A 27,310-nucleotide genomic window follows, 5' to 3' on the forward strand; every position below is an offset into this window, starting at 1 on the left:
TGCAGTGAATTTGATTGTAGTAGGACATACACTGTTCAAGAATCACTAGAGGAGGCGAAGGTAAACCTGGAAAAGGCCTAGAGACACACAAAGATATCAGCTGCGTTACATAATGGTGTGGCAGACATTTCCAAAATATGATATTGGATTGTAAACCATAGCTGTGGGTGAAGAAGTGGACCAAAATTTAATGATGATGAAGACTAGGCTGAAGTTTAACAAAATAACTGAGAAGAATTGTGTTGTTGTGATGTGGGACATTGAAGTATTGAAGAAAGGTGATGTGCATATAAAGTTACATGAGGCAGCAGAATCTGTGATAATGAATGCTACAGCAAGCAGGTCGTTTGAAGGGAAAGGGACGTATTTAAGAAAGGCAGTCACTGTAATTGGACTGACAGATATAGGTACAAGGAATGTCTCTGCAAAGGAACCATGGTTAACAGAACGAAAACTTCATTTGATCAATGAAAGAAGGAAATAAAATAAGTTCAGGAATAGGAAGGAATACTGCAATAAAAAAACACTTTAAAATCAAATCAGTATGACATGCAGGCAAGCTGAAGTGAAATGACTGCAAGAAAAATGTGAGGAAATTGAAAGGAAAACAGTTATCAGAGGGACATTGGAAAAACAAAAATAATATTAAGAGTGCAAAAGAAATGCCAGTGTTAAATGCGGAAGAGAGACCAAATAGGTAGTAAGAGTATGTTGGTGGCCTGTATCAGGGGAGAAACTGTCAGATAAGTGATGATTGAACTAGTGGGTGCCTCCGTTTGGAAGAAATCATGGATCTGTTATTAGCATCAGATTTTGACAGAGCTTTGAAAGACTTGCTAACAAACAAAGCAGAAGGGATTGATAAAGTCCTTTGGAAGTTCTAAAATCATTCAGGGAAGAGCCAGCAAATAATTACTAAAGTTATAGTGTCTATGAGACTGGACACACACACAGTTGGACTTTTAGTTCATCATAATCTATAAAATCCTGAAGATACCTGAGGCAGATAAATGCAAGAATTATTGTGCCATCAGCTTGACAGCTCATGCACCCAAGTTGCTGTCAAGAATTATATTCAGAAGATTAGTAAAGGAAACTGAGAATTTGCGCGATGACAATCAGTTTGTCTTTAGGAATGTGTTATTCATTCCCAGTCTGAAGAAGGTTAGTTGAATGCACACATGAATCTGTAAGTCTATATGGTAGACGGCTACCTGTTTGAATTTTTGAACACATTTTATACTCACATATTATGGCATTTCTGGAGACTGAACATATTCTCTGTGGGAATCATCATGGGTTCTGCAAGCATAAATGTGGTGCCCTTGTTATAGGATTTCCAATATTTCACAATTTAAAAATTATTTCCATTTTTTCCCCATGATTGTTGGCCACTTTGTGCAAAGAAAGTATTTACACGTTTTTGAGTGAGTAGAATAATACATAGAATGTTGAAAGACGTTAGTAAATGACTTCATTTCTCTTAACATTATGTGTGAGAACATGCATGTGCACTCCACTGTAGATTACACTTGCTGGATTTTACTTTTTAGGCTTTCCATGTTTTTCTGTCTTGTGAAATCAAAATGTATGGTGAAAAAATAGTTGCACAAAAAGATAGAATATATGGAAAAAGTTTTTATGAGATAAATATTATTAAGGGTACAGCTATTAAAAGAATGTGGTACACTAACTACAATGGTAACTCTCTAGAAGAAAAATATGTTTGAGGAAACTGTGGGTAACAATTTTTAATGACATTTGTGTTAAAAATAAATTTGTTTTATTTAGTAAGTACTTAAATGTCACCACTGAGTTGGAAAAGAGAAAAGGCTTGCAATGTTAAAGACGTTTCATGATTTATCTAGCAAAAACAAACAGCCGCCCCACCCCCACTTTACCCTAACTCTCAGGTAGAGGAAAAAATATAGTGCAGTCAGCTACCGAGGTTTTTAACAGTGTCAGAACTGAAATATTTATATGACAAGTCCCCAATTATCTTCCATAATATTAAAAACACTCCATACCCCCCAGTTCTAGGCCCCCCCCAAAAACTACCGTATGGGTACCCTTGCCTACTATGGACTAATTTGTGTCATTAAAATCTTTTACGCATACTTACTTGCTTTTGAATTGAAAATATTTCATGTTACTTAGGCAACTATCTTCTCCATTTCAAAATATAAGTAAATGTTCAGTATTATTGTGATTAATTTCTTAAAATCATGTTTGAACAGTTCTCAAAAATTTTTTGTTTGGTCATATTGCTTAATGTTGAAAAAATTACAAGTGATATATTGCACATTGTACATATGTTGTTGGATTCTGTAATCGAAAAAAGAAATTACTGGATACTATCATAAAACAAATGAAAAAGGAAATGATGAAATTTATAAATTGGTCAGCCTAAAACTTTTTTTTTCAAAAAATGCAAACATTGGGACTTACAAGGGGAGGCCACGACACTTGGAACGCGGATTTACTGCAAACTATGTACACTCATAGTACTCCATTAGGACAACAAAATGATCATTGGTCATACAGGATCGAGTGTATTTTAATAGCATCTTCACGAGAAGCAATTTCTCGTTCTCTTTCGATTAAATATGAACAATTTTGAAGACACGGACAAGCATACATTTTCAGTATCACTTTAGGGGTTTGGTCGTTTAACAGTCGGTAGTTACGAATATTATATTATTTGTGATAATAATAATTTTAGGATGCCCAATAACATTGTAAATTTAATACAAGTTCATCCGATTACACGTATCTTTCCCATTACATCAATTGTAATATAAATAGTAAAGAAAATGACTGTGTTAGAAATAAAAACTAAAAATAAAAAAAACTGACGAGTGGAACTCGATCCAGCTACACAGCGATTATGGGGCTTGAACGCTAACCACTCGGCTGCCAGCACTTCATGGTAAAAATGGCCACGCACAGGTGTGTGTGTGTGTGTGTGTGTGTGTGTGTGTGTGTGTGTGTGTGTGTGTCTATATATGATGACCGAAATTATCTTGAGATTTTCTCAATAATGCTTGAGAAGTATGGCGCTACTGCTTACACATTTTGTTGTCCTCGTGGAGTACTAAGAGTGTACAAAGTTTGCAGTAAATCCACATTCCAAACGTCGTGGCCTCCCCTTGTTAGTTCCATTCACCAATCACCAATTCAATTTAAACGGAGCATCCACATAATACTAATCACGTGTTAGGCAGCTGCCAGACTGAAATTCATTGGAAAAGTTCACAGCAAGCGTAGTCTGCCCATGAAGGAGGTAGCTTACCAAAACCTCATTTCGCTAATAGCTGAATACTGCCGAATCCATACCTGGTAGGGTTGATAGAATAAATAGGTGCAAAGAACAACAGCATCTTTCATCACAGGCTCATTTAGTAAGCACAAAAGTGTCAAGGGGATTCTGAACCAGCTCCAGTGGCAGGTACTACAAGAGAGGCATTAATTTTATCTTGGAACAAACAGTATACATGCAATAATGTTTTATAACTATGCTATTTCTGCATGTTTTAGTTCTAAAGACTCCACTGATGATAGTGATATTCAATGCTGAAACTAGTTTGAGGAATAAATAAATATCAAAAGTGTTGTGCATCAAGGTGGACCCACAATTCCCATATTGTTTTTTAAGAGATGCATTGTGCATTATGATGTGGTTTACTGTTCAAATTCTGAGAGCATATATTCCTAGAAGAATGAATCAGAATTTGCTTCCTCCTAGAAATACCTTGTAAGAAGACCATGGAGGTAAAATTACAGCTCACATCGAAGCTTCCCAATGATCACTCTTCCCTCAGACTGTAACAGGAAAGGAGGAAAGTAACAGTAAAACACCCAAAGGACCTTCTGTTACACACTATAACGTGGCTTGAGAAGTGTAGATGTAAGAAAAGTACAGACAGTACTGAGCTTCATAATAAAGGCTACACTTAAGAAAAATCAAAATATCTTCATAAGATTTGTCATCCAATATAAAGTACTTGATGATGACGGAAAGATGGGGATTGTATAACATGCATGAGAAACAACTCGGCGGGGGGGAATAAGACTGGAAGACTAAGCGCCATGTGCACGAAATAAAAAGGGCTTTGGACAGGGATCCAATCTTTATGTCCTACTGCTCAACTTGTGCACTAAAAAAATAATTACAGAAAGGAAAGAAAGGTTCATTAGTGGGATTAAAATTCAGGTTCAAAGGATGTTAACAATAAGATTCACTGATGACATTGGCGTCTTCATTGATAGTGAAAATGAGTTACATGACCTGGTAATGGAAATGTCGTGTGGCTAGGGCCTCCCGTTGGGTAGACCATTCGCCTGGAGCAGGTCTTTCGATTTGACGCCACTTCAGCGACCTGCGCACGATGGGGATGAAATGGTGATGATTAGGACAACACAACACTTAGTCCCTGAGCGGAGAAGATCTCCGACCCAGCCGGGAATCGAACCCGGGCCCTTAGGATTGACACTCTGTCACGCTGACCACTCAGCTACCGGGGCGGACACATGACCTGGTGAGTGGAATAAATAGTCTAATGACCACACGATATGGACTGAGAGCAAAGCAAAGAAAGAAAAAAGTAAAGAGAAGTAGCGGAAATGAGATCAGCAAAAAGCTTAACATCGAAACTCGGGCCACATTGTAAAAAAAGTGAAGAATTTCAGCTGTCTGGGAAGCAAAGTAATCATGACACATGAAGCAAGGAAGATCTAATAAGCGGATGAGCACAGGAAAAGGGAATGTCCCTCATTAAAAGAATTATTAGTATCAAACAAAGGCCCTAATTTGAAGAAGAAATATCTAAGAAAGTATATCTGGAGTGCAGCAATGTAGCGAAGGGCTCCACTTCAAAATCTCTTCCTTCCCAGTACCATTGGAAAACTGGAAAAGAAGAGATTTTGAAGTGGAGCAGGATGTTAGGATGTTTGTTAAGAAATAAGGGAATAATTTATGTGGTAGTACAAAGGAAGACGGAGGCTAGAATATATTCAACAAATAAATGAGTGGTATTCTGAGATGAATAGGTTGACAAAGGAAAGCAAGTATTGATGAATCACATCAAATAAGTCAAGACACTAATGGCACAAAAATGTATATGATGTGGGGCAGTCTCTGCAACTGGATGGCCTTGATGGGCACAGTTTGGGGATGGCCACTCTTATGATAAAATTATTTGTCTGCGGCCATAGCCACATGGATATCGTTATAGTAGTGTTTGCAGCAAACCAAACATGTATTAAAGATAATTTCAGATATTTTGTGTCCTAATTCATCTCGTATGTTATGATTGACCTTGTACAATTGAATTTTCTCAATGTTCATTGTTACTCTATTCGTGCAGGATCTTCTTAATCCCTAGACTGTTAATAATTATTGGACAATAATGCAATTGGCTACAAATACTGTTCAAATGCTTTATTTCAGAGCCATAACCTATTTCAGGCTATAATGCTCATATTTAGATAGCTAACGTTTCTGGTTACTTTGATGTTTAAGTCACCAGCATTTCCGCCGCTCCTGCTCTACACAAGACTATCCGAATACTTAGCACCATTTTAGAAGTTGTTCTGATAGTAAAAATGTGCTAATGTGCCTGATTTATTTAAAAGTATAAAGCAAAACAGTTGTATTCATTTACTTATGTCCCAGTGGAGGGTGCTGTCTTGCTGTGGTCCTTATGGTTTTTCGGGACAGTGTATGTATAAGCTGTTGCAGTGCAAACCGCACACATATTCTAAATGAATCTTTGTGGCACACAAACTCTTCATAACATTCTTCATATGAATTTAAGCTTCACACATGTGCTTTAATTACCATGTTCTTCTTTACAATGCAAAGAGCGTCCACTAAGCAAAGCTATCATTCATTTTCTATTGGGCAAAGATCAAAACTGAACAAAGGAAATGTGTTGGAGGGGCAACATTTCACCAATAGAAAAATGCTTATACTTTAAGAATGAACTTATTATTAAATGATCATAGGACAAAGTGTTTAATGAGATTTTTTCCCCAAAACTAGCTGCAGAAATTTTAATGAAACACTGTAATGGCATCAAATTGCATACTGTGTATGCACTGGTGTTTGGCATACTACTTCCGCACCTGCGATAATCTTGGCAACTAGATCCGTGCGAGTATAGACCAGAGTCTTATAATTTAGGCTCTTTACATGTGCTCAAAAGTAGTAGTCCATTAATGTCATGTTTGGTGCTGAGCTGGCCATGGAACAGGAGACCCCCAACCAATCCATTCTCTTCAGTGTACTCTATTTGAATGTGGTTTCAACATTGAGAGCAAAGTGTGCTGGCTCCCTGTTATGTTGAAACCACTTGAGCTGATGAATTCTCTGTGCCGCATCTTCTAGGAACTGTGGAAGGAATCTTTTGAACATGACACCATTTAGTGTATTAGCAAGTAGATAAGGTCCAATCATAAAATAGTTGACAGTACTCAGCCCATACATTCATGGCAAACTCTGTTGATAGGAATGACAGACTGGTATATGCGGATTTTTGTCATCTCATACATGGTGATATCCTGCTGTGGAACATGCCCTCTCATGTAAAAATGGTTCGTTTGTAAAGAAAATTAAAGCTGTAAAATTAGGATTTACCCCCCTGCAGGAACCAATGTGCAAATGCCATTCGAAATAAGTAGTTCGCTGACTGCAATAACTGCACATTCTGTTGGTGATAGGGGTGCAATTATTTGTTCATGTAAGACTTTTAAAACCATAGATAAACTTCTATTCGGATGTCATGCAGTATGCTGACTACTAAAGGCAGGAGTATTACTAATTGTGTGTAAGACATATTCTTCCATATCAGATGTTATAGCATATATTATACAGCAAGTATCTTTCATTCTGACATGGAAGATGCAAGTTTCTTGCAGGTACCTATGTGCAGATGCGAAAGTACCGTGACGTGGCGGCCATTGGTGTGGGAACTGCCCAGCACAGCATAATGGTGCAGATGTTCCACTGCATACTAGGTGCATATTGGCCAACTCTTCATCAGTAAACATATCCATAGCACTGCTGTGTATCACTGTTAATGCACAACTAACACAGCTGGAAAGCCAAAACCTAGACAAAATCGAACAGTACTGAACATAAACTTCAGGGCAAGCTGAGAGGGCATTACTGTTGTCATAAGCAGATACTGCGAATGAATGAAAACAAGACACACAGTGCATACTGTCAACATTTGCACTGTTGTGCATCATTTTTGATGTGATACAGGTACAAAGCTAATTAGGGCAAGGAAAAAAGAAATGCAAGATTAATATAACTATATATACAAGTTATAATGATAGCATGTTTTAGGAAATGATAAAATTAAAAATATTTAAAACTCTGTGCCGGACCGAGACTCGAACTCGGGACCTTTGCCTTTCGCGGGCAAGTGCTCTACCAACTGAGCTACCCAAGCTTGGTCCAGAGTTCGAGTCTCGGTCCGGCACACAGTTTTAATCTGCCAGAAAGTTTCATATCAGCGCACACTCTGCTGCAGAGTGAAGATTTCATTCTTAAAAATATTTGTTATTCAGTTACTCTGAGTTTCTGTTAGTGTGTTGGATTTGGTCTCTGTTCCTACTCTTCTACAATAGTTGTTAGAATGTTATGTAGTGCAGGTGGTTTTCTATTTAAGTGAGGATAGTCTTATTCATATTTCTGACTGTTGGAGGTCCATGTTGTGTTTAATTTGTGTGAACATCCCAGGAAAGTAATGTGGAAATAATCATTGTAATCAGAACATCAGCTGTCTGAAGATGGGTGTGATAGCCCAAAACCAGTTATGGCATTAAAATAAAGCATGTGTTATTCACAGTGCTCATGGTTGCAGAGTTGGGTGTATAGTGACATGCCTACCCAATTTCTCTAGTGCCAAGAAAATGGTTTTCGTGGAATAAACAATAACCAATTACATAAATGCATTCACCTGGATCTTCAATGTGCTGTGGAATAGTTACAGTAAGTTAGAATATTTTGAGATTTTCATAACAACCTGTGAAAAGCTGAAATGCATTAGTATCCATTTTATGTCCTGTGTTCTTTAAAGGTTAACAAATTTTGGTGAGAGAAAAATGTTAATGAACTCCAAAGTGTGAGACTGAAATGAGTTTCTGTGTTCTTTATACAGGCAGTGGATGAAGTGTCTCTGCCATCAGTGGAATCATCAGAAACAGGGACTCAGAACATGCAGTTTGCAGATGATATGGTTTGTATTCAAGCAAACATAAAAGCTATATGAATGAAATATTTGTAGAATATCTACGACTCAATGTGGTGATGTATAACAGATGAATCTGGCATTTACATTGGCACATAGTTCAAGAATATTGTTTTCTACTGTGTGTTTTCTGTGTGGAGTTATAGAGTTGTCTGAATGTGAAGTTGTTCAGTTGCAAAATGGCTTTGAGTGGAATACTGTCTTTGATTTAGAGGCAATTAGAAGTTTCATAAACAATGCCATACACTAAGATTCTGAATTTAGTCATATTTCAGATGATTGTAGGGATATTACTTTATATGTTTACAAGACTGGCCATTATTCAAATGATGCAAGCAACAAAGAAAGTGCAAAAAGTGGTGGTTGTTAGGGTATGGAAATGGACTAAAAGTTAAAACAATGTTATAGTATTCCTTTTGAAGAATTTAGTCATGTTTCATCAACATTAGCCAAAGGTATAAATCAAAGATATTTATGAATTGTATACATTGTTACACTATAAGATACCTTTGTTCTGTAGAATTGCTAGAGGTAGATGCATACGCTCTGATAACCCGGCAGAAAATATGAAAGTGACAGGAAATTATAGAAGAGTTCCATTCTTGGCTACAGAGAATCAAAAGGTTATAGCAAAAATGTCACATGGGAATGACTGCCGGGCTGTCACAGGAAATAAATACCTCCTGACAGGTAGATTGACAGTGAAATTTTTGAAACTTTTTTTAAAATGCTGATATCTAAATATAACTGGTATCTCCCTTTCTGGACCTGGACTTTGATTTGCAACTATGTATGATAGTTTATATTTGTTTAAGATGATTCTGGCTTGTTCATTGATACTGATATGAGCTCTCATTACTTGCAGTCATGACAATATGTCTTGAATGCATTTTCAGCCATTAACTTAGCATCAATCTTGATTTCAACACAATATGTGGTTTATGGCAGTGACCTGCTTGATTAGTGTTGGGCCATGACGACAAGTAACTCAAAACCTTGCATGGTGTTAATGCATCATAGATGCAAAGTTTATTTACTTGTGGTAGCAACAGATGATGCCACAGCATAAGCAACAGCAAATTCAGGGATAGTTAAAGATTTTACAGAAACAGCAGAGCGATTTGCTGAAATAAATAGCAGAGTGAACCTATATTCTGTCAGCAGTATCAATACCACTAGTAATTATACCAGCATTTCCAGTAAATTTTGGGCATTTGACGCTTCGATGGCATATATATCCAACAGTTTCTGCTAATGTACAAGATGAGTAACAGTTACGATGCTCACTTTCAATTTGCTTTCTTAAGAGTGTATATGAAATGCCTCACAATTTATGATCATTCATAAAACCTAATATCATGGAGTTTGATATCATGTGTATTTGTTGTCCACTCATATCAAAGACAGTCATATGTTGATTGCAAGAAAAAGTTTCAACCAGTGCTAGAAGTAAGTGAACCACTTTTGCAAATCCATGTTGGCCACCTGCAGGGTCATAGTGACAGTGCAGTTTTCTGTGCTAGGTCTTATGTTAAATCTTTAATTTGGGATATGGTAGTACATCTTGGTCCTGATACATTTCAGTCACTTGAAATTTTATCAGTATCACAACTTGTATTTGTGCCAAAAGTGTATTAAATATGACATTTTCTAAAGTCAGTTACATTAGATAGTTTGAAAAATTTATTCATGAATAAATTATTCACAGATAAAGGGATAAGTACTCTTTGTGGATACAAATACTTATTTATTATTTGTAACCCAATGAATAACATAGAATACCACTGCAGTTTCTCTTTTTATTTCTAAAACACTAACTGTGTTGTTTATAAACAATGTAAGGAGCATTGTGGCTCAGTGCATTGTGGAACAGTATGTCTTCATAGCTAAGTAGGTAAGTTCCAGCGTACACAACTGAAGGCATATGAAGCTTAAGGTTTCGGGTTCAAACACCCTTGGTGCCAAATCTTTTTTTCTGCCGTGTATCACTTCTTTCACCTCTAACAATGGAAAAAAGACAAGTTAAGTTAAACCGTGTTACAGAGTACATATTAAACAATAGGCCTCCTGTAACTAAGTTTATACAAAGGTCAGAGGAAGGCAAGAGCATACCACCTCCAATAAACCAACGAATTGCAGTGTTCCAACCTTAGAGTTGAACAAAGTTGTACAGTATAACAAATATAACATAAAAATACTTCATCGACAAATAGCCTTAGAAGTTACACTACCGAAGCAGCCCAGTTCAACTGACTCTGCACCTACCAGTACTTTGTCCACTCACTCCCCCTAGCAACATGCAGAAGTACTCTGCATAACTAGGCAAAGATGAGAAAATCAGCCAGTGGAGACTCAGATTTTCAATACATTCCTCAATTTTACCAAGATTGCTAACACTATTTAATACAGGTGTCTCATTAATTCGCTTGTGTTCTTACTGCTAGAAAATTAGCGAACAAATAACTTCCATAATATGAATTTGAACCTCAGTACCCCAGCAGACCGAGCGAGGTGGCGCAGTGGTTAGCACACAGGACTCGCATTCGGGAGGACGACGGTTCAATCCCGTCTCCGGCCATCCTGATTTAGGTTTTCCGTGATTTCCCTAAAATCGTTTCAGGCAAATGCCGGGATGGTTCCTTTGAAAGGGCACGGCCGATTTCCTTCCCAATCCTTCCCTAACCCGAGCTTGCGCTCCGTCTCTAATGACCTCGTTGTCGACGGGACGTTAAACACTAACCACCACCACCACCACCACCCCAGCAGAAATAATATCCATCTAAAAATCTTTAAAATCAAAAACATTTAGTGGGTATGATGAAATATCAACAAAGTTAATGAAAGAATGTGATTCTGAGTTAAGTAACATTAAGCTATCTGTGTAACCAGTCATTTATCATTGGAATATTTCCTGAATGGTTGAAATATGCTGAAGTTAAGCCACTGTTTAAGAAGGGAGATAAAGAAATAGCATCAAATTTCCATCCAATTTCGCTTTTGCGAGCATTTTAGAAAAAGTAATGTACAATCGGCTTTATAACCCTCTTATCTCAAATAACATACTGTCAAAGTCACAGTTCGGATTTCTAAAGGGTTCTGATATTGAGAAGGCTATCTACACTTACAGTGAAAATGTGCTTAATTCATTAGACAAAAAATTGCAGGCAACTGGTATATTTTGTGATCTGTCAAAGGCATTTGACTGTGTAAATCACAACATCCTTTTAAGTAAATTGGAATATTATAGTGTAACAGGAAATGCTGCAAATCTTATATCTCTGGCAGGAAACAAAGGGTGTTATTAGGAAAGAGACATATATCAGGCATCATCCAACTGGGAACTAATTACATGTGGGGTCCCACAAGGTTCCATTTTAGGGCCCTTACTTTTTCTTGTGTATATCAATGACCTTTCATCAGTAACATTACCAGAAGCCAAGTTCGTTTTGTTTGCCTCCTTTTGTCTAAAATCTGTTTATGGTCTTGTGTAATAACTAAAGTGAGTAATCCCATGCACAATTAAGTATTAAAATATGTATGCATTTGTGCACTATCAAATGACCAGACATGCATCCTTGTATAATACGAACTTATGCTCTATCTCTAATGACTGCATTGCCAACAGGATGTCAAACTCAAAACTTCTTTCCTTCAAATTCTTCATTATACTCATAACTGTAATTGTTATCATCTTTTACACTATCATTATTACTTTCCAAAGCTCTTCGTCAAAATTACAGTCTATTCTCCAAGTATTTCCTCCGTTATCTGGCCTCCTATTATCCTTTAATCTATTACTCGCTTCCCACGATCAAATTGTCTGTTTCTATTTCTGTCTCTTTCATTTCAGTTAAAATCCCTTCAAACACCCCCCCCCCACCCCCCCATAATTACTAGCACTTGTTCTTCCATAATTTCCCTCATTGTGGTTTTGATTCCACCTCACATACAGATACTAATATTCTCAGATTTTTTTTCACATTTCTTTGTTGCTACCTCTTACCTCTCTATAGTTTGGCCCATTTAAAAATCACTTTTTATTCTTACCCGTCTGACTCAGACCAAAATTTTCTAAAATTCACAGCAAGTTCTGCACATGCATTTTGATTTGCTTATAATAGTGCTTCCCCATTCAAAAACTTGCTTGCAAACTTATTCTTAAATGTTTCAATAGTTCCAGGAATTTTTGCCCACATGCTCATAAATTAAGGATAATTGCAGAATGTGGTACCACACAATGTGGCACTAGACAAAACTGGCTCTAGTAGCATAGGCACATAGGGAACACACATGACACAGATCTGTAAGTCCACAGTATTGGTGATAAGTTGAGAAAACTGTCCCGAAACACATGTGCTACAAAATGCCACTGTTGCCTGCACATGAACCCCGACATCAATATGGGATATGATCACCATGCACGCAGGCCACACAATGGGTTGGCATACACTGGATCAGGTGGTCGAGCAGCTACTGGGGTATAGACTCCCATTCTTGTATCAGTGCCCGTCAGAGCTCCTGAAGTGTCCTAGGGGTTTGAAGACGTGCAGCGATACATCGACTGAGAGCATCCCAGATGTGCTGTATGGGGTTTAGGTCTGGAGAACAGGCAGGCTACTCCATTTGCCTGATATCTTCTGTTTCAAGGCATTCCTCCATGATGGCAGCTCGGTGGGGCAGTGCGTTATCATCCATCAGGAGGAAGGTGGGACCCACTGCAACCTTGAAAAGGTGGACATACTGGTGCAAAATGGCGTCCTGATACACCTGACCTGTTACAGTTCCTCTGTCAAAGACATGCAGGGGTGTACATGCACCAATCATAATTCCACCCCACACCATCAAACCACGACCTCCATACATATCCCTTTCAAGGACATTAAGGGGTTGGTATCTGGTTCCTGGCTCACGCCAGATGAAAACCCGGCGAGAATTGCTGTTCAGACTGTACCTGGACTCGTCCGTGAACATAACCTGGGCAGACTGTTCCAATGACCATGTACTGTGTTCTTGACACCAGGCTTTACGGGCTGATCAGGGGTCCACCTTGCAGGTCTCCGGGCGAATAAACCATGTCTGTTCAGTCATCTGCAGACTGTGTGTCCAGAGAGAGCTGTTCCAATGGCTGCGGCAAGGTTCTGAGCAAGGCTACCTGCTACTCTGTAGCCGTTTGTGGGCATTGATGTTGAGATATCAGTCTTCTTGTGGTGTTGCACACTGTGGACGTCCCGTAATGTAGCGCCTGGACAAGTTCCCTGTGTGCTGGAATCGTTGCCGTAATTGTGAGATCACACTTTGTGACATACGTCGGGCCCGTGCTACTACCTGCTGTGTTCGACCAGCCTCCAGTTGCTGTAGTATTCTACCCCTCATAACGTCATCAATATGTGTTCTTTGAGTCATTTTCAACACACAGTCACCATTAGCATGTCTGAAAACATCTGCACACTTACTCGCTGCAACTGCAGATGTTCATCCCGTTCCTGTTGCAGACACCATGCTGCTGGTTCTTGTCCCGTAAATGGGGGCTGAGAGCCATTTCTTGCAAGGGAGTACTTCAGGTGGACCTGGGGCCTGATTCCTGAGTGCAAATCTTCAGTATTAGCAAGTGCTTTTTGGTGATTGAGATGACGAGCTGGAAACCACCAGAATCTGGGGGTTGACGGCTGCCTCGTGACGTACTTAACAGCCACCACCTAATGCTTTGCTGCAGTGGCAATACTGTGAGTCGAGTACATGTCTGCCTTCTGCTGGCCTGGCTGTGGCGTGGCACTTTGGAAGACAGTCCTACAGTCCTGTATTACTGCCTAATAAATATAAACTATGTCCACAACACTGCCTCCCACATGGGTGTCTCCTGACGAATTTAGGAGTCTGGGACTGGACTCCTATAAAATGCCTGTAGTTCCTCTGCATGCATTAGATGGCTGCAGAAAGTCCACAATACCCACACTGTGACTGTCAGTTGGCTGGATCTGCTGATGAGAGATGATGTACCCAAGTATTCAATGGAGGCCTGGAAGAACTCTGACTTCTGTATGTTGCAGTTAAGACTTGCATCCCACAGTAGTAGCATCGGAAATGACAGTGTTGTGGAGGTAATTTATACAACATGGAGTCTGTTGAGTAAGCTGTTCCAAGTAATGTTGACAAACAGCATGTGTACTTGCCATGTTAAAAACCAAGTGTTTTTGTTAGCAGAGGCCAACCCTCATGTTCAAGACAAAAAGTTGGTGTCAGTTGTCATCAAGTTGTAGCTGGAGATAGGCTTCCAACTAAGGGCATCCATATCTCCAGCAAGGTGGAGCCATGGCCTCCCATAGCTTTCAAAAGGAAAAAGTACAATGTAGTCAGGTGTTTTCTTTGAAGAAAATGGTTTAAAAGTCAGTATTACAAAAGTTTTTAATAAATCAGAAAGGGAACTTATTTCTGGCTACTTAAAAGTTGCCATTCGTCTTCCAAAATATTAAAAATACTCCATAGCTCCAGGGTTAGCCTCCTCCCCCCTACAAACCATCATGCGGGCACACTTGCTTCAAACAAACTGAGTTTAGGTGTGGAATGGGTTACATATCAACTGCAGACAGGGTATTCACTGTCATCTTGAAGTCACCCTCAAAGACAGAATTTGCCTGTTGGTTTCTTCATAATCACTGGAGATGTAGTCCATTGACTGGATGAAATGGGTTCTACCATGCCAAGGACTGTCCATCTGTCTTATTCTTGCTTAACTTAACCGTAAAGTGTAAATGGAGCAGGTTGATCATGGAAAAAACGGGGCACAGTTTAGGCTTTACTTTCAATGCGCCTGATGTAGTCCATGGTATTGCCTAAGCCTGGAAAAAAAAAACGGGGACAAATGGTCTTTAGCCAAACAGATTTTTTGTAAAGGCACTGTCTACAACCAAAGATGCCACTGGTGCTTTGTATGTCATTACCGCAGTAAACTGGTTGTAGCAAACAAGATTGTGCAGAGTAGCCGACAGTGGGGGTGAACAAAAGGTGCAAGTAAATATTGGAATTCAGTAATGAGGTTGTTGCACTTGTATCCATCTGAAGGCACATGGGAGTCCCATTAAGACACACATCCATCAAAAGTTGATTTGAGACAGTAACAATGTCATCACACACAGAATTAACAAAGTTAATGTCCATAGGTTGAGATGCGATTGGCAATGACAAAGTGGACTGAGTTAGGCAGACAGTTGCGATATGACCTTTCTTATGATAAAGATAGCTTATTATCCAATACTTTGGACAAGCCAGGCAGTCATGTTTAACAAAACAAGGAGGGCAGGGACTTCTGGAAAATTTTCCACCGTGGCCATGTTTGTGGAAACAGGGTGGCCTAGTCTGCTGTACCGTCAAGACCTCTGCTTCTGAGTATGTGCTAGAACGTGACTGTCTGTTGATGTCTGAATTGTGCACGTGTATGTTAGCCCGTGAATCTAAAGTGATGGTCAGTGGCTCGAGAAACTTGAAAATCTTGAGTACTTCTGCTAAAGATAGATCCTCGAATTGCAATGCTCGCCAATGATCTTCCTTATTGAGGGCTGCCCATATAATGGCGTCTCACCTCATAGTATCTGCATAAGATTCCAGAGATTTAACAGTAACAAAATGCCACTTATGACTTAACCTGTGCAGTCCCACCACCCAGGTACAACTGGATTGGTGAGATTGCTTTCTGCACTAATGAAACTCCATTCTCATGGAAATCACATGCATATTGTTGCAGTAATAACAATTGAGCAAACAGCACATTTCATCAAAAGATAAAGGTGCAGAATCCTGAAGGAGAGCTAACTTCCCTAGGAAGCAGTACATTTGTGGGAAAATCTACAGCAGGAAAAGAGCTTTAATAGAACCAGAATCTCTCATCGTGAAGACTGCAGAGTGTTGCCAAAGTGTTTTTCATGAGAGTCCGTCTTCAGCAGCGGTGGCATCATTGGCGGGGAATGGCAAAGGGTAGGCCAGTAAGGCCTGAGGCTTATTATTATAGGCCCATGAACATCTTGTCCAGCATGACAGCATGCTCCCACAAAATTCAGAACATCAGTAAACAGGCAATCACATAATGCATAAACCACCACACCCCCACATACTTAGCAAGGTTGGTTCCAAGAAAACAATGCAAGATCTATGAGCAGCATGTAATGATCAGTCTCACACAACATTACAAAATACGGAAGAGTGTTCTCAGCTCTGGGATTAAATAGCCAAATCATGGTTGTCTCTGCATGGTGGCAGAGGGCAGTGGCTGTGCATGCTACATAAGAGGTGCAGCAGCCTGTAGCGTATGAGGGTGCTGTCTCCTTAGCTTTGCTGGCATCGACAGATCCAAAGACAAGCACCTCACGTCCTTTTGACTTCTGACAGATGGCAATTGCTGTGGTAACAGCGGTGCTGTGGTAGCAGCGGGTTACCACATAGGGTGTAATTCCTTCTTTTAGACAAACTGGTTGGCATAGGAGATAATTTTATGGTGGGCTGCATCAAAGCAGTCAGAAGACTGATAACAAAAAAAACTTTTATTAGAAGTGTAGTCACCAAAATATTAGCACACTGTAATATAAAAGTATGAAGAGCAGCCCTTATTTAATGAGTATTATGAAAAACATTGTAAAAATGTAACACTGCATTATTTAAAACAATTAGTGAACTAATACCAGCCTAAGTAATAATTTTAATATAACATGAAAACAGAATCAAAAATTCTTCTTTAGTGCATAATATATTCTCATTATAAAGCACATAGGCCTAATGTATTCGCATTATAAGCCCATGACATGAATATTTTTTATATTCTTGGAGTCATTTAAAAAAAAATACATTTCCTGTTGTAGTGAAGAAGAAGCAATACAGATTAAAACATGATAGATAATATAGATTAAGGTCTCATCTAGGTGAAGCATAACATGAAAAGGAAAGTTGGTACTCCCCATATAGCGGAGATCCTGACTCTCAGATAGGCACAAATAAAGCTTTCGGCCAGGAAGGCATTCATCAAAAACACACACACACACACACACACACACACACACACACACACACAACTGCAGTCTCAGGCAACTGAAGCCACACTGCTAGCAGCAGCACTGGTGCATGATGGGAATGGTGACTGGGTGAGTGTAATGAGGAGGCTGGGATGAGGAGGGATAGTAGTGTAGGGGGTGGCACACAGTGAAGTGCTGCTGGGGAGCACAGTGAAGTGCTGCTGGGGAGCACAAAGGGATGAAGTGGAGAGAGGGTAGGGCAGCTATGTGCAGTTGGGAGGTTACATGGAGGGTAGGGGAGAGGTGGGGAAGAGAGGGGGGTTAGTGGAAAAGGAGAGTAGTAAAAGGACTGGGTGTGATGGTGGAATCAGGGCTGTGTAGTGCTAGAATGGGCTGGATAGATGAGGACAATGACTAATGAAGGTTGAGGCCAGGAGGGTACAGGAATGTAGGATATATTGCAGGCAAAGTTCCCACTTGCGCAATTCAGAAAAGCTGGTGTTGGTAGGAAGGATCCGTATGGCACAGGCTGTGAAGCAGTCATTGAAATGAAGGATGTCATGTTTGGCAGCATGCTCAGCAATAGCAGACAACTTGTTGGTTCTCATGCCCACATAGAATGCAGCACAGTGTTTGCATCTTAGATCACATGACTGGTTTCATAGGTAGCCCTGCCTTTGATGGGATAGGTGATGTTTGTGACTGGACTAGAGTAGGTGGTGTTGGGAGCATGTATGGGACAGATCTTGCATCTAGATCTATTACAGGGGTAAGAGCCATGAGGTAAGTGTTTTGAGAGCAGGGGTTGTGTTGTGGGAGTGTTGGGAAGGATAGTGGGCAGGACATTTATCATTTCATGGCACAATGAGAGATAGTCAAAACCACAGTGGAAAATGTAATTAAGTTTCTCCAGTCCTGGGTAGTACAGAGTTACAATGGGAATACCTCACTCCTCTGTGGCCGGACAGTGAGACTTTGGCAGGTGTTGGGAGACTGGAAAGATAAGGCACAGGAGATTTGCTTTTGAACAAGTTTGGGAGGATAATCACGGTCTGCGAAGGCTTCAGTGAGACGCTTGGCATATTTTGAGAGGGTCCACTCGTCATTGCAGGTGTGACAACCATGGATAACTAGGCTGTATGGAACGGGTGGCAGCTGTCAAAGTGGGGGTATTGCTGGTGGTTAGTAGGTCTGATACGGACAGAGGTACTGATGTAATCATGTTTGAGGTGGTGGTTAACATCTGTGAAGGTGGCTTGCTGGGTTGAATAGGACCAGGTGAAGCAAATGTTAGAGAAGTTGTTGATGTTCTGGACGAATGTGGGTAAGGTATCCTAACCCTTGATTCAGCTCGCAAAGATGTCATCAGTGAATGTGAACCAGGTAGGGGGTGGGGGGTTAGGATTCTGGCTATTTAGGAAGGGCTCCTCTAGAAGGCCCATGAATAGGTTGGCATAGGATGGTACCATGCAGCTGCCCAATGCCATACCTTGGATTTGTTTGTAGGTAATGCCTTCAAAGGAGAAGTAATTGTGAGTGAGGGTATAGTTGGTCATGGTGACTAGGGAGGAGGGTTGTTGGTTTGGAATCCATTTGGCATTGGGAAAGGTAGTGCTCAAAGGTGGTAAGGCCATGGGCATTAGGGATATTAAGTGTAACGGTAGGTGGCATCAACAGTCATGAGCAAGGCACCATACGATAAAGGAACAGGAACTGTGGAGAGTCAGTGGAGGAAATGGTTGGTATCTTTTATGTAGGAGGGTAGGTTCCAGGTAATAAATTGAAGGTCTTGGTCTATGAGAGCAGAGTGTCTCTCAGTGGAGGCACAGTAACTGGCCACAATGGGACATCCTGGGTGGTTGGGTTTATGGACTTTAGGAAGCATGTAGAAGGTAGGAGTGCGGGGAGTGGTAGGGATGAGCAAAGAGATGGAGTCTGGGGAGAGGTTCTGGGATGGTCGTAAGGAGTGACTGGAGTAGGGTCCCTGTGGCAAGGTTACAGGTGTATCTGACAGCTGATGGAGTCCTGCTAGGTAATCCTTGTGGTTCAAAACACAATGGTGTAGCCTTGTTGTTTTGAACCTTAGAGAACTTAAAGTGTATCTCATCATTCCTTAGTACTTCGTGTCCCACTTCTTTACGTGTTGATTCTTCGTGACTAATGTCTTAAACTTTAGCCTATTCTTCATCACTATTACATTGTTATCTGAGTCTATGTCTGCTCCTGGGTATACCTTACAATACAGTATTTGATTTCAGAATCTCTGTCTGACCATGATGTAATCTAACTGAAATCTTCCTGTATCACATGGCCTTTTGTAAGTATACCTCCTCCTCTTGTGATTCTTGAACAGATTATTTGCTATTACTAGCTAAGATTTATTACAGAGCTCAGTCATTTCCTCTCTCATTCCTTGTGCCAGGCCCATATTCTCCAGTAACCTTTTCTTCTACTCCTTCCCCTAAAACTGCTTCCCAGTCCCCTTGACCATTAGATTTTGATCTTCCTTTAGGTACTGTATTACCCTTTCAGTATCCTCATATATTTCAGTGTGAAATGTAAAACAGAATAGTACACAGTGTTACCGCATTGCCATATAAATGCAATGTGTTCAGAATTTTCCCCTCCTTGCACTCGGGCTGTTGGCATGGTGGTGGGGGAAATGTGAAGTAAGGCTGAGTACTTTGGCATTTGTGCCTGGGCACGACTCTTGAGCTGAAATTTTGGCTGCTCCTGCTTCAGGTGCTAAATCAATTGTTCATTAAGTATTCCACTGGGCTAATTTTTCTCAGATTAAAGCCCTCTACAACTTCTAGCAGGTGAAATGTACACCCTTTTGGAACATTGCGGAGAACTGCATTCTGTTTTCTCTGTCATCCAGTTGATGTCCAGTATTGGACAAATATTTGGTCAGTTTGGACCCATTTTGTAGTCGTAAGTGTTCCTTAAGACTCAAATTATATGATCTATCAGTTTGGCCTACATAATAATGGTCACACTAGTTACAGACAATCCTATATACCTCTGACCCTGAAAAATTTGTTTTTCTTTTTTATGTCATGTATAATTCTCAACCTTAAACTGTTGTTTACATGGAAGCCACTCCTGATACGGGACTTTCTGAACCATTTTTCAATTTGCTGTTACATTTTTTGATGAAATGTTATGGGTACAGTTCAAACCTTAACTCTGCTTTTGCTACTATCCATTGACTAAGACTATATTTTTCATTTCTCTTTTTGTTTCTTTCTTTTTCTTTTTAACTTCTTTCTATTACAAGGGCACATTACAACTTTTGCGGAGTACCCATTAGCTACCGCTGCTTGTTGTAAGGTATCAGTTCATTTTGTATGTCTTCGTCTTCAGAAGGTAAATAAAGCACCTGACAAATAATAGATGTGAAGAAGTCCCCCTTGTATCTTGACACATGGCTTGAATTTGCATTAATAACTGTGCCAGTGGGCTTCCAATATAAATCACAAATTTGTGCTTCTTCCTGACCCTATGATAAAGTAAGCGAAATAATTAAAAGAACCTCCCTCTTCCAATTCGGTAATAAATTCCATTACGAGTACTTATTACCTATAAATAGTGACAATGCTTCGATATCTGTATTATTACTCTGTCAGGAATAGAAAACCATCCATGTAACATTTGTAATACATCTTCTTCTTGAACACATGGAAATTTCTAAAATATCTACATTCCAAACCATCTACAAAAATATCAGCCATCTTTCCAAAAGACAGTTCCCTATACACAAGCCAGGCCTCTCTCTATATGTGACTGGAATCTCACATGCGCACATGGTAAGAAAGAGGTGTTCACCTACACATTTGGCTGTACTTACATGTGTGACAAGCACATGCACTTGGTGACTAAAAACAAGATGCACAGGTGTAAAAGCAGCTTAAGGTAACAAAAATCTCTAGCATGTATCTTTAAATCTATTATTTACTATAGTTTTAAGTGAGGAGTGGGGGTAATGTGACAAATGTATTGCCTCTAGCACTCAGTGACTTTTATTGTTGAGGCAGAAAGTCATGAGTAACATGCATCAGCGGGATGCCAGTTTGAGTTACCTAGAACATCAGTTGCTCTGCAGCTCATAAACCAGATATGGATCTTTCAACACCCCTAGATCATGTGTTTCCTAACTAATATGCAAAGCTAAATGAAATAAGAGGGGAAAAACTGAGATGCTGAAGATTTAGAGTGACAAGGAACAGTAGAATGAGTGACAAGTAGAAGAAAAGAAGAGGAATTTGGGATCAAGGCTGATTGAGAGTGAAGCGGAATAGATTATCAGTTATTCAAGCATGTCGAACAACTACTATCATTTGATTTCTTAAAATTGAGTATCACCAATCAAGAGGTCATAATAATGAAAAATCTGTAAAACATGGTTTATGAGGCGCAGTAGTAATTTCGACACCACTCTCATCAGTGTTCAAATTACATATAGACTAATTAAACTGATTTAAGTTTTCTGTGTTTTTGTTAAATTCCTTGGTTATAAATTGGAGATTATTTCACCAAGGCCATGGCGTAGACACTTATCTGTATTAATATTGGCATTATAAAATAGAGGAAAGGCAACCACTCACCTATAGCTGACTGACATGTGTCACACAGAAACAACCAGTGGAAAACTATTTATACTAGCTTTCCTCTTTTTTTATTGGAAATACACATTCACATACACAACTAGAGCCCAGGGTTCTGTTGTGTATTTCTATGTGCCACATAACAGTCAACTATGTGAGCAGTTGCCTTTCCTTTATTCTATGTATTATTCCATCCGAGGATTTCTGCTGTTGTTTGACATTGATGTTAAGTAAAATTTCTCCCCTCCCCCTCCGGGCCTCCTCTAAGAACAGGGAGCATTTGACAAGAATGAAAATGATTTTATCATAAGTTCACAAATTAGCATTACACCTATGAAAACTGACTATATTAAGCTTCAATATTTCCTATAATTTATATATTATAGTGGAAATTAAAAATAAAATGAACCTCTAATTTCCAGGAATTTGTGACAGGCATTCAAAATTTTGCATTACTCTGGTCAGATGCTAAGTAATTAAATATAACACTTTTGATTTGCTTTCAGGATACAGAATTACCTTGGTGCATTATTTGTAATGAAGATGCAACAAAGAGATGTCATGGCTGTAATGGTGATCTCTACTGTGATAGATGTTATGCAGAAGGCCATGATGTCTGGGACATGAAAGAGCACAAGACAAGTCCATTCAAGTGATCCATTTGTGTTACATATTACACTGCTGCAATCTGATTTTTTTGTTGCAGATATTATGTGTGCACCCATGTCATTTGCTTAAAAGAAGTAATTTAGCTTTTCCAATTGATATGAATGAAAAGTTAGTCACTAACATTATATTAGCCTTATGGATAATAGCATGTTATATTATGTATGCTGTGCCTTAAGTAACTTTTGAGTCCTGTTGTTATCAAATGTTACTAAATGATTGAACCACTCTGCTGACCAATTTAAAAAATGAAAGCATTTGTTAATTATTTTCTGGGAAAACTTATTATTCATGTTTTCCTCTCACTCAAAACCTGGAAAATACGAGCAAGTTTGGTAAACATCAAAAGCTCGGGAACATTCATGTGATTTTTGCACGAGGATCTCCACATGAAATGAATGATACCAAACTAAAAGAAACTTTAAGAACATATGAGGAGGAGGACTGAATGAGATGGTGTAAGTGAAATAACAAATGAAGAAATATTTGTAAACATGGGGTAGGAAAGGAGTACAGGTCACTCAGATACCAGGATGAGAAGGGGCCACCTATGAGGACTACAGGATGCAAAAGTGAAGGGTGAAGCATTGGAGAATGTAGGAGGTCAAGGAACTACATAAGATGATTCAGAGTTTACAAATGTACCGGCTTTGATCTCCTACTCTGTCTGACATCTTCCCTCATCCAAACAATAGGTGTGTCCCTGTCAACTAGGGGTCTGAGTGACCTTCCTTTCCTTTCTAGTGTTCCACAACCTATCCCTCCTTTCTCCCCGAGGGAGGAAGTATTCTCTCTGTATGCTAGGATAGTTTTCTGAGCACTTACATGTGACTGTTGACAATACGTAGAATGTTGCTGTTGCCTGTGGGCCTGACAATCAAAAGGAAGATACTTACTTACTCCATACCTGTTTAAGAATTAGGATGCCTGGATTGCTCAGCCCTAATACTAAAAATGTGAAGCTCTGACATAGACATTACTTTGTACGCAATTTACGTCATAAGGAGTTTTAATGGATGGTGAGGTAGTTCTACAGCAGGGCCTGGGACCTGGAATGGTTCAGTAGGCCCCTGCCATCAGTCTGACGCATGTGTGATGGACTGTGTCTAATGGTGTAATATAGTCACATGGACACATAAGATTATGTAGATCATAGTGATGTGGCAGCCAGATATTCTTCTGATCAAATACGAAGCTCAAGAATTTCAATGAAATTTTAAAGCCCTTAATGGTGCCAATCATCTGGTAAGTAAAAGAATGACATGAATTATTAAAATATACACAAACCATCTTTTTTGTAGAGAATTTAAAACCAGTTGTATTAGCCCTATACTCCAGTCACTGCAGGGCCAACTATTTTTGACAAGTTGTGGTTGTGAGACTGGAGGAAGAACAGACTACAGAAAAAGTCGCCCAAAGATAACATGACTGGACTCTGTATTGTGGAAGAGAAAATATTTATTGCTTTAATAAATAGGGCATTACTTAGTACTCTGTAGAAGGAAGGATTACAGCAATATGGGGAGATGCCCACAAGATCCCCATTCATGTAGTTGACAGACAATGTTATGTCTTCTGATGCACCATCACATTTACAGCAAAACATTTACCTGTAACAGTGCAATTAATTACATTAGCACATAAGGTTACAGCAGGTAGAGTATGTAGGAGTTATTGGAGAGTTTCATACAGTATATGGACTTCATTTAAATGTGTCTTGGAAAGCCGTTACTTGCCAATAAAATATGTATGCTAATTTCGAGAAACAATGTGGAAAACAGGATGAATGGCAAACAAACAGAGATTACGAAGTGTTTTAGTTGAGATCCATACAAAAATGTCATCAGTCAGATGTGCAAATAACTGTGGGTTAAACTGAAAAGGAAAGATGTGAATGAAGCACAACTTTAACAAGTTCCGGACGTTAACTCACAAACTGATAGCAATGAGGGAGCAGAAGCCACTCACAACAAAGACACTGAAATTATCTTTTAGGATAAGAGCTGTATTAGAAACACTGTTAGATAAAGAGCTAGTTTTAAAAGATTTTGTTGTATTACACCATAATGTGAATTCACTCACGAATAAAATTATCTTGTTGGAAGTGCTACACAAATTGACATAAACAAAGGAAAGTCCAGTGTTGAATAACAACAGTATCGTGTAATTACTGTACAGCATTCTATGTGAGCGTGCCAAATAAACAACTGTTGATTCACACGAATGGTCACAGTTAAACTGTGTCAACGCGCAAACTTGACAATCCAGTTGGCGAACAGCTGAACACCACAACCCAAATGACTTCAACAGCTGCTTTACTTAGTGAGGCATTTGGAAATTCCGTTCCAGCACTAGTTTCAGTCAGCTATGCAGGTGGGAATTTTCTCTTCAGCGTACCTGTGCTTTTGCAGTCTCCCTGGTTAAAATGCTGGTAACCTGTTTCCCACTGCCTCACCTTACCTTTTCCCTTTCCTCAGCCACGCCTCTCCTTCCCCATTCTGATCAAGTACCTGGCTTCTCCCACCACTCCGCTCCCCCATCCCTTCCAAGCAAGCATTCTCTCCCTCTCACTTCCTTTTGCCCCCCCCCCCCCCCCCACCTTCCACCATTTCCCATGCCTCTCCCTTCCTGTCTTCCCTTCCTTTCCCCTCATCTCCACCTTCCTCTCCTTTGCTCTTACACGCCCTATCCCCCGAACTCCTTTCATTGTGTTGTGCAGCTTTGAGTCATCTGTGAAAAGACCTGTCTCACGCTGTCCTAATATTACTACTTCCTTGTCTCGTGCACACTTCCCTTACCCCTCCCCATGTACATCTGCCGAGGAAACTGCTATTGATAATCAATAGCAGTCTCGCTGTAGCAGAAGCAGAACTCTCACAGACTGACAAAGAACTCCCACACCCATGATGCCTGTCTCTGGGCGCAAAGACCTGAACACGACTACATCTGATGTGACCAGTAATCTGATGGGGAGGGAGGAGCATGCACTGTGGAGGGGTGGGGGAAGATGCTGCTGTTTCCTGTAAGAGTGTTCTGGGATGTTGTGGGGACAGGATAGGGCAGCTAGTTGCAGTAACTAGTGGCTGTGCTTGGGGGAGGGGGTGAGGAAAGAACCTGTACATGCATTGGTGGGGCAGAAGGCACGTCTGTACTGTAGTGCGAGTAGGGAACATAATATGCAGGTGGAGGACAGGGACTAGTGAGGGTTGAGGCCAGGTGGGTTATGGGAACAAAGGATATGTTGTAAGTAGGCCCACCTGCACAATTCTGAATAGTGTAGCAACATACCAGAAAATGCTGCAAAATGGTTCAAAATTGTACCTATCTGACAGGAAATAACTGGTATAAATATGAAAGAGTAATGTATTAAGCTATCAGGCATCATCCAACTGGGAACAAACCTCTTGTACCCCACAAGGTTATACACTATGTGAACAAAAGTATCCGGACACCCCCAAAAACATATGTTTTTCATAGTAGGTGCATTGTGCTGCCACCTACTGCCAGGTACTCCATAGCAGTGACCTCAGTAGTCAGTACACATTGTGTGAGAGCAAAATGGGGCTGTTGGAGAGCAGAATGGGGCTGTGAGAGAGCAGAATGGGGCTGTGAGAGAGCAGAATGGGGCTGTGAGAGAGCAGAATGGGGCTGTGAGAGAGCAGAATGGGGCACTTCATGGAACTCATGGACTTCGAACGTGGTCAGATGATTGGGAGTCACTTGGAAATATCCCTAGGTCCTCTGTTTGTGATGTGATAGGGAAGTGGAAATGTGAAGGGACACATACAGCACAAAAGCGTACGGCCATCCTCGTCTGTTGACTAACAGAGACTGCCGACAGTTGAAGAGGGTCGTAATGTGTAATAGGCAGACATCTACTCAGATCATCACACAGGAATTCCAAACTGCATCAGGATCCATTGCAAGTACTATGACAGTTAGGTGGGAGATGAGAACACTGGGAGTTCATGGTCGAGCAGCTACTCATAAGCCATACATCATGCCGGTAAATGCCAAATGATGTCTCGCTGCTTGGTGTAAGGAGCGTACACATTGCATGATTGAACAGAGGAAAAATGTTGTGTGGAGTGATGAATCATGGTATGTAATGTGGCGATCTGATGGCAAGGTGTTGGTATGGCGAATGCCCGGTAAACGTCATCTGCCGGCATGTGAAGCGCCAACAGTAAAATTCGGAGGCAGTGGTGTTATGGTGTGGTTGTGTTTCTCACGGTGGGGGGCTTGCACCCCTTATTGTTTTGCTTGGCACTATCACAGCACAGGCCTACATTGATGTTTTTAGCACCTTCTTGCTTCCCGCTGTTGAAGAGCAATTCGGGGACGGTAATTGCATCTTTCAACAAGATCAAGCACCTGTTTGTAATGCATGGCCTGTGGCGGAGTGGTTACATGACAATAACATCCCTGTGATGGACTGGCCTGCACAGTGACCTGACCTGAATCCTATAGAACACCTTTGGGATGTTTTGGAATGCCGACTTCGTACCAGGCCTCACCGACCGATATCGATACCTCTCCTCAGTGCAGCACTTTGTGAAGAATGAGCTGCCATTCCCCAAGAAACCTTGCAGCACCTGATTGAACATATGCCTGCGAGTGGAAGCTGTCATCAAGGCTAAGGGTGGGCCAACACCATACTGAATTCCAGCATTACCAATGAAGGGCGCCACAAACTTGTAATTCATTTTCAGCCAGGTGTCCGGATACTTTTGATCACATAGTGTATCTTGGGGCCCTTACTATTTCTTGTTTGTATTAATGA

General features: G+C 40.2%; 1 protein-coding gene across 2 annotated transcripts in view; it reads left to right on the forward strand.

Moving 5' to 3' along the window:
• The window catches only part of LOC124796254 (abscission/NoCut checkpoint regulator), a 149,757-nt gene extending 126,962 nt beyond the window's left edge, over nucleotides 1-22,795 (forward strand). For both annotated transcript variants that reach the window (XM_047260357.1, XM_047260356.1), the window contains 2 exons: nucleotides 8,169-8,246; nucleotides 22,368-22,795. In XM_047260357.1, coding sequence (XP_047116313.1) covers nucleotides 8,169-8,246; nucleotides 22,368-22,517 — 228 coding nt within the window. In that variant the 3' untranslated portion in view covers nucleotides 22,518-22,795. The remainder of the gene's footprint in view (nucleotides 1-8,168; nucleotides 8,247-22,367) is intronic.
• Nucleotides 22,796-27,310: the final 4,515 nt, after the last annotated feature.

This window comes from Schistocerca piceifrons, chromosome 4 (assembly GCF_021461385.2).
Source record: "Schistocerca piceifrons isolate TAMUIC-IGC-003096 chromosome 4, iqSchPice1.1, whole genome shotgun sequence".
NCBI classification, from domain to species: Eukaryota; Metazoa; Arthropoda; class Insecta; order Orthoptera; family Acrididae; genus Schistocerca; species Schistocerca piceifrons.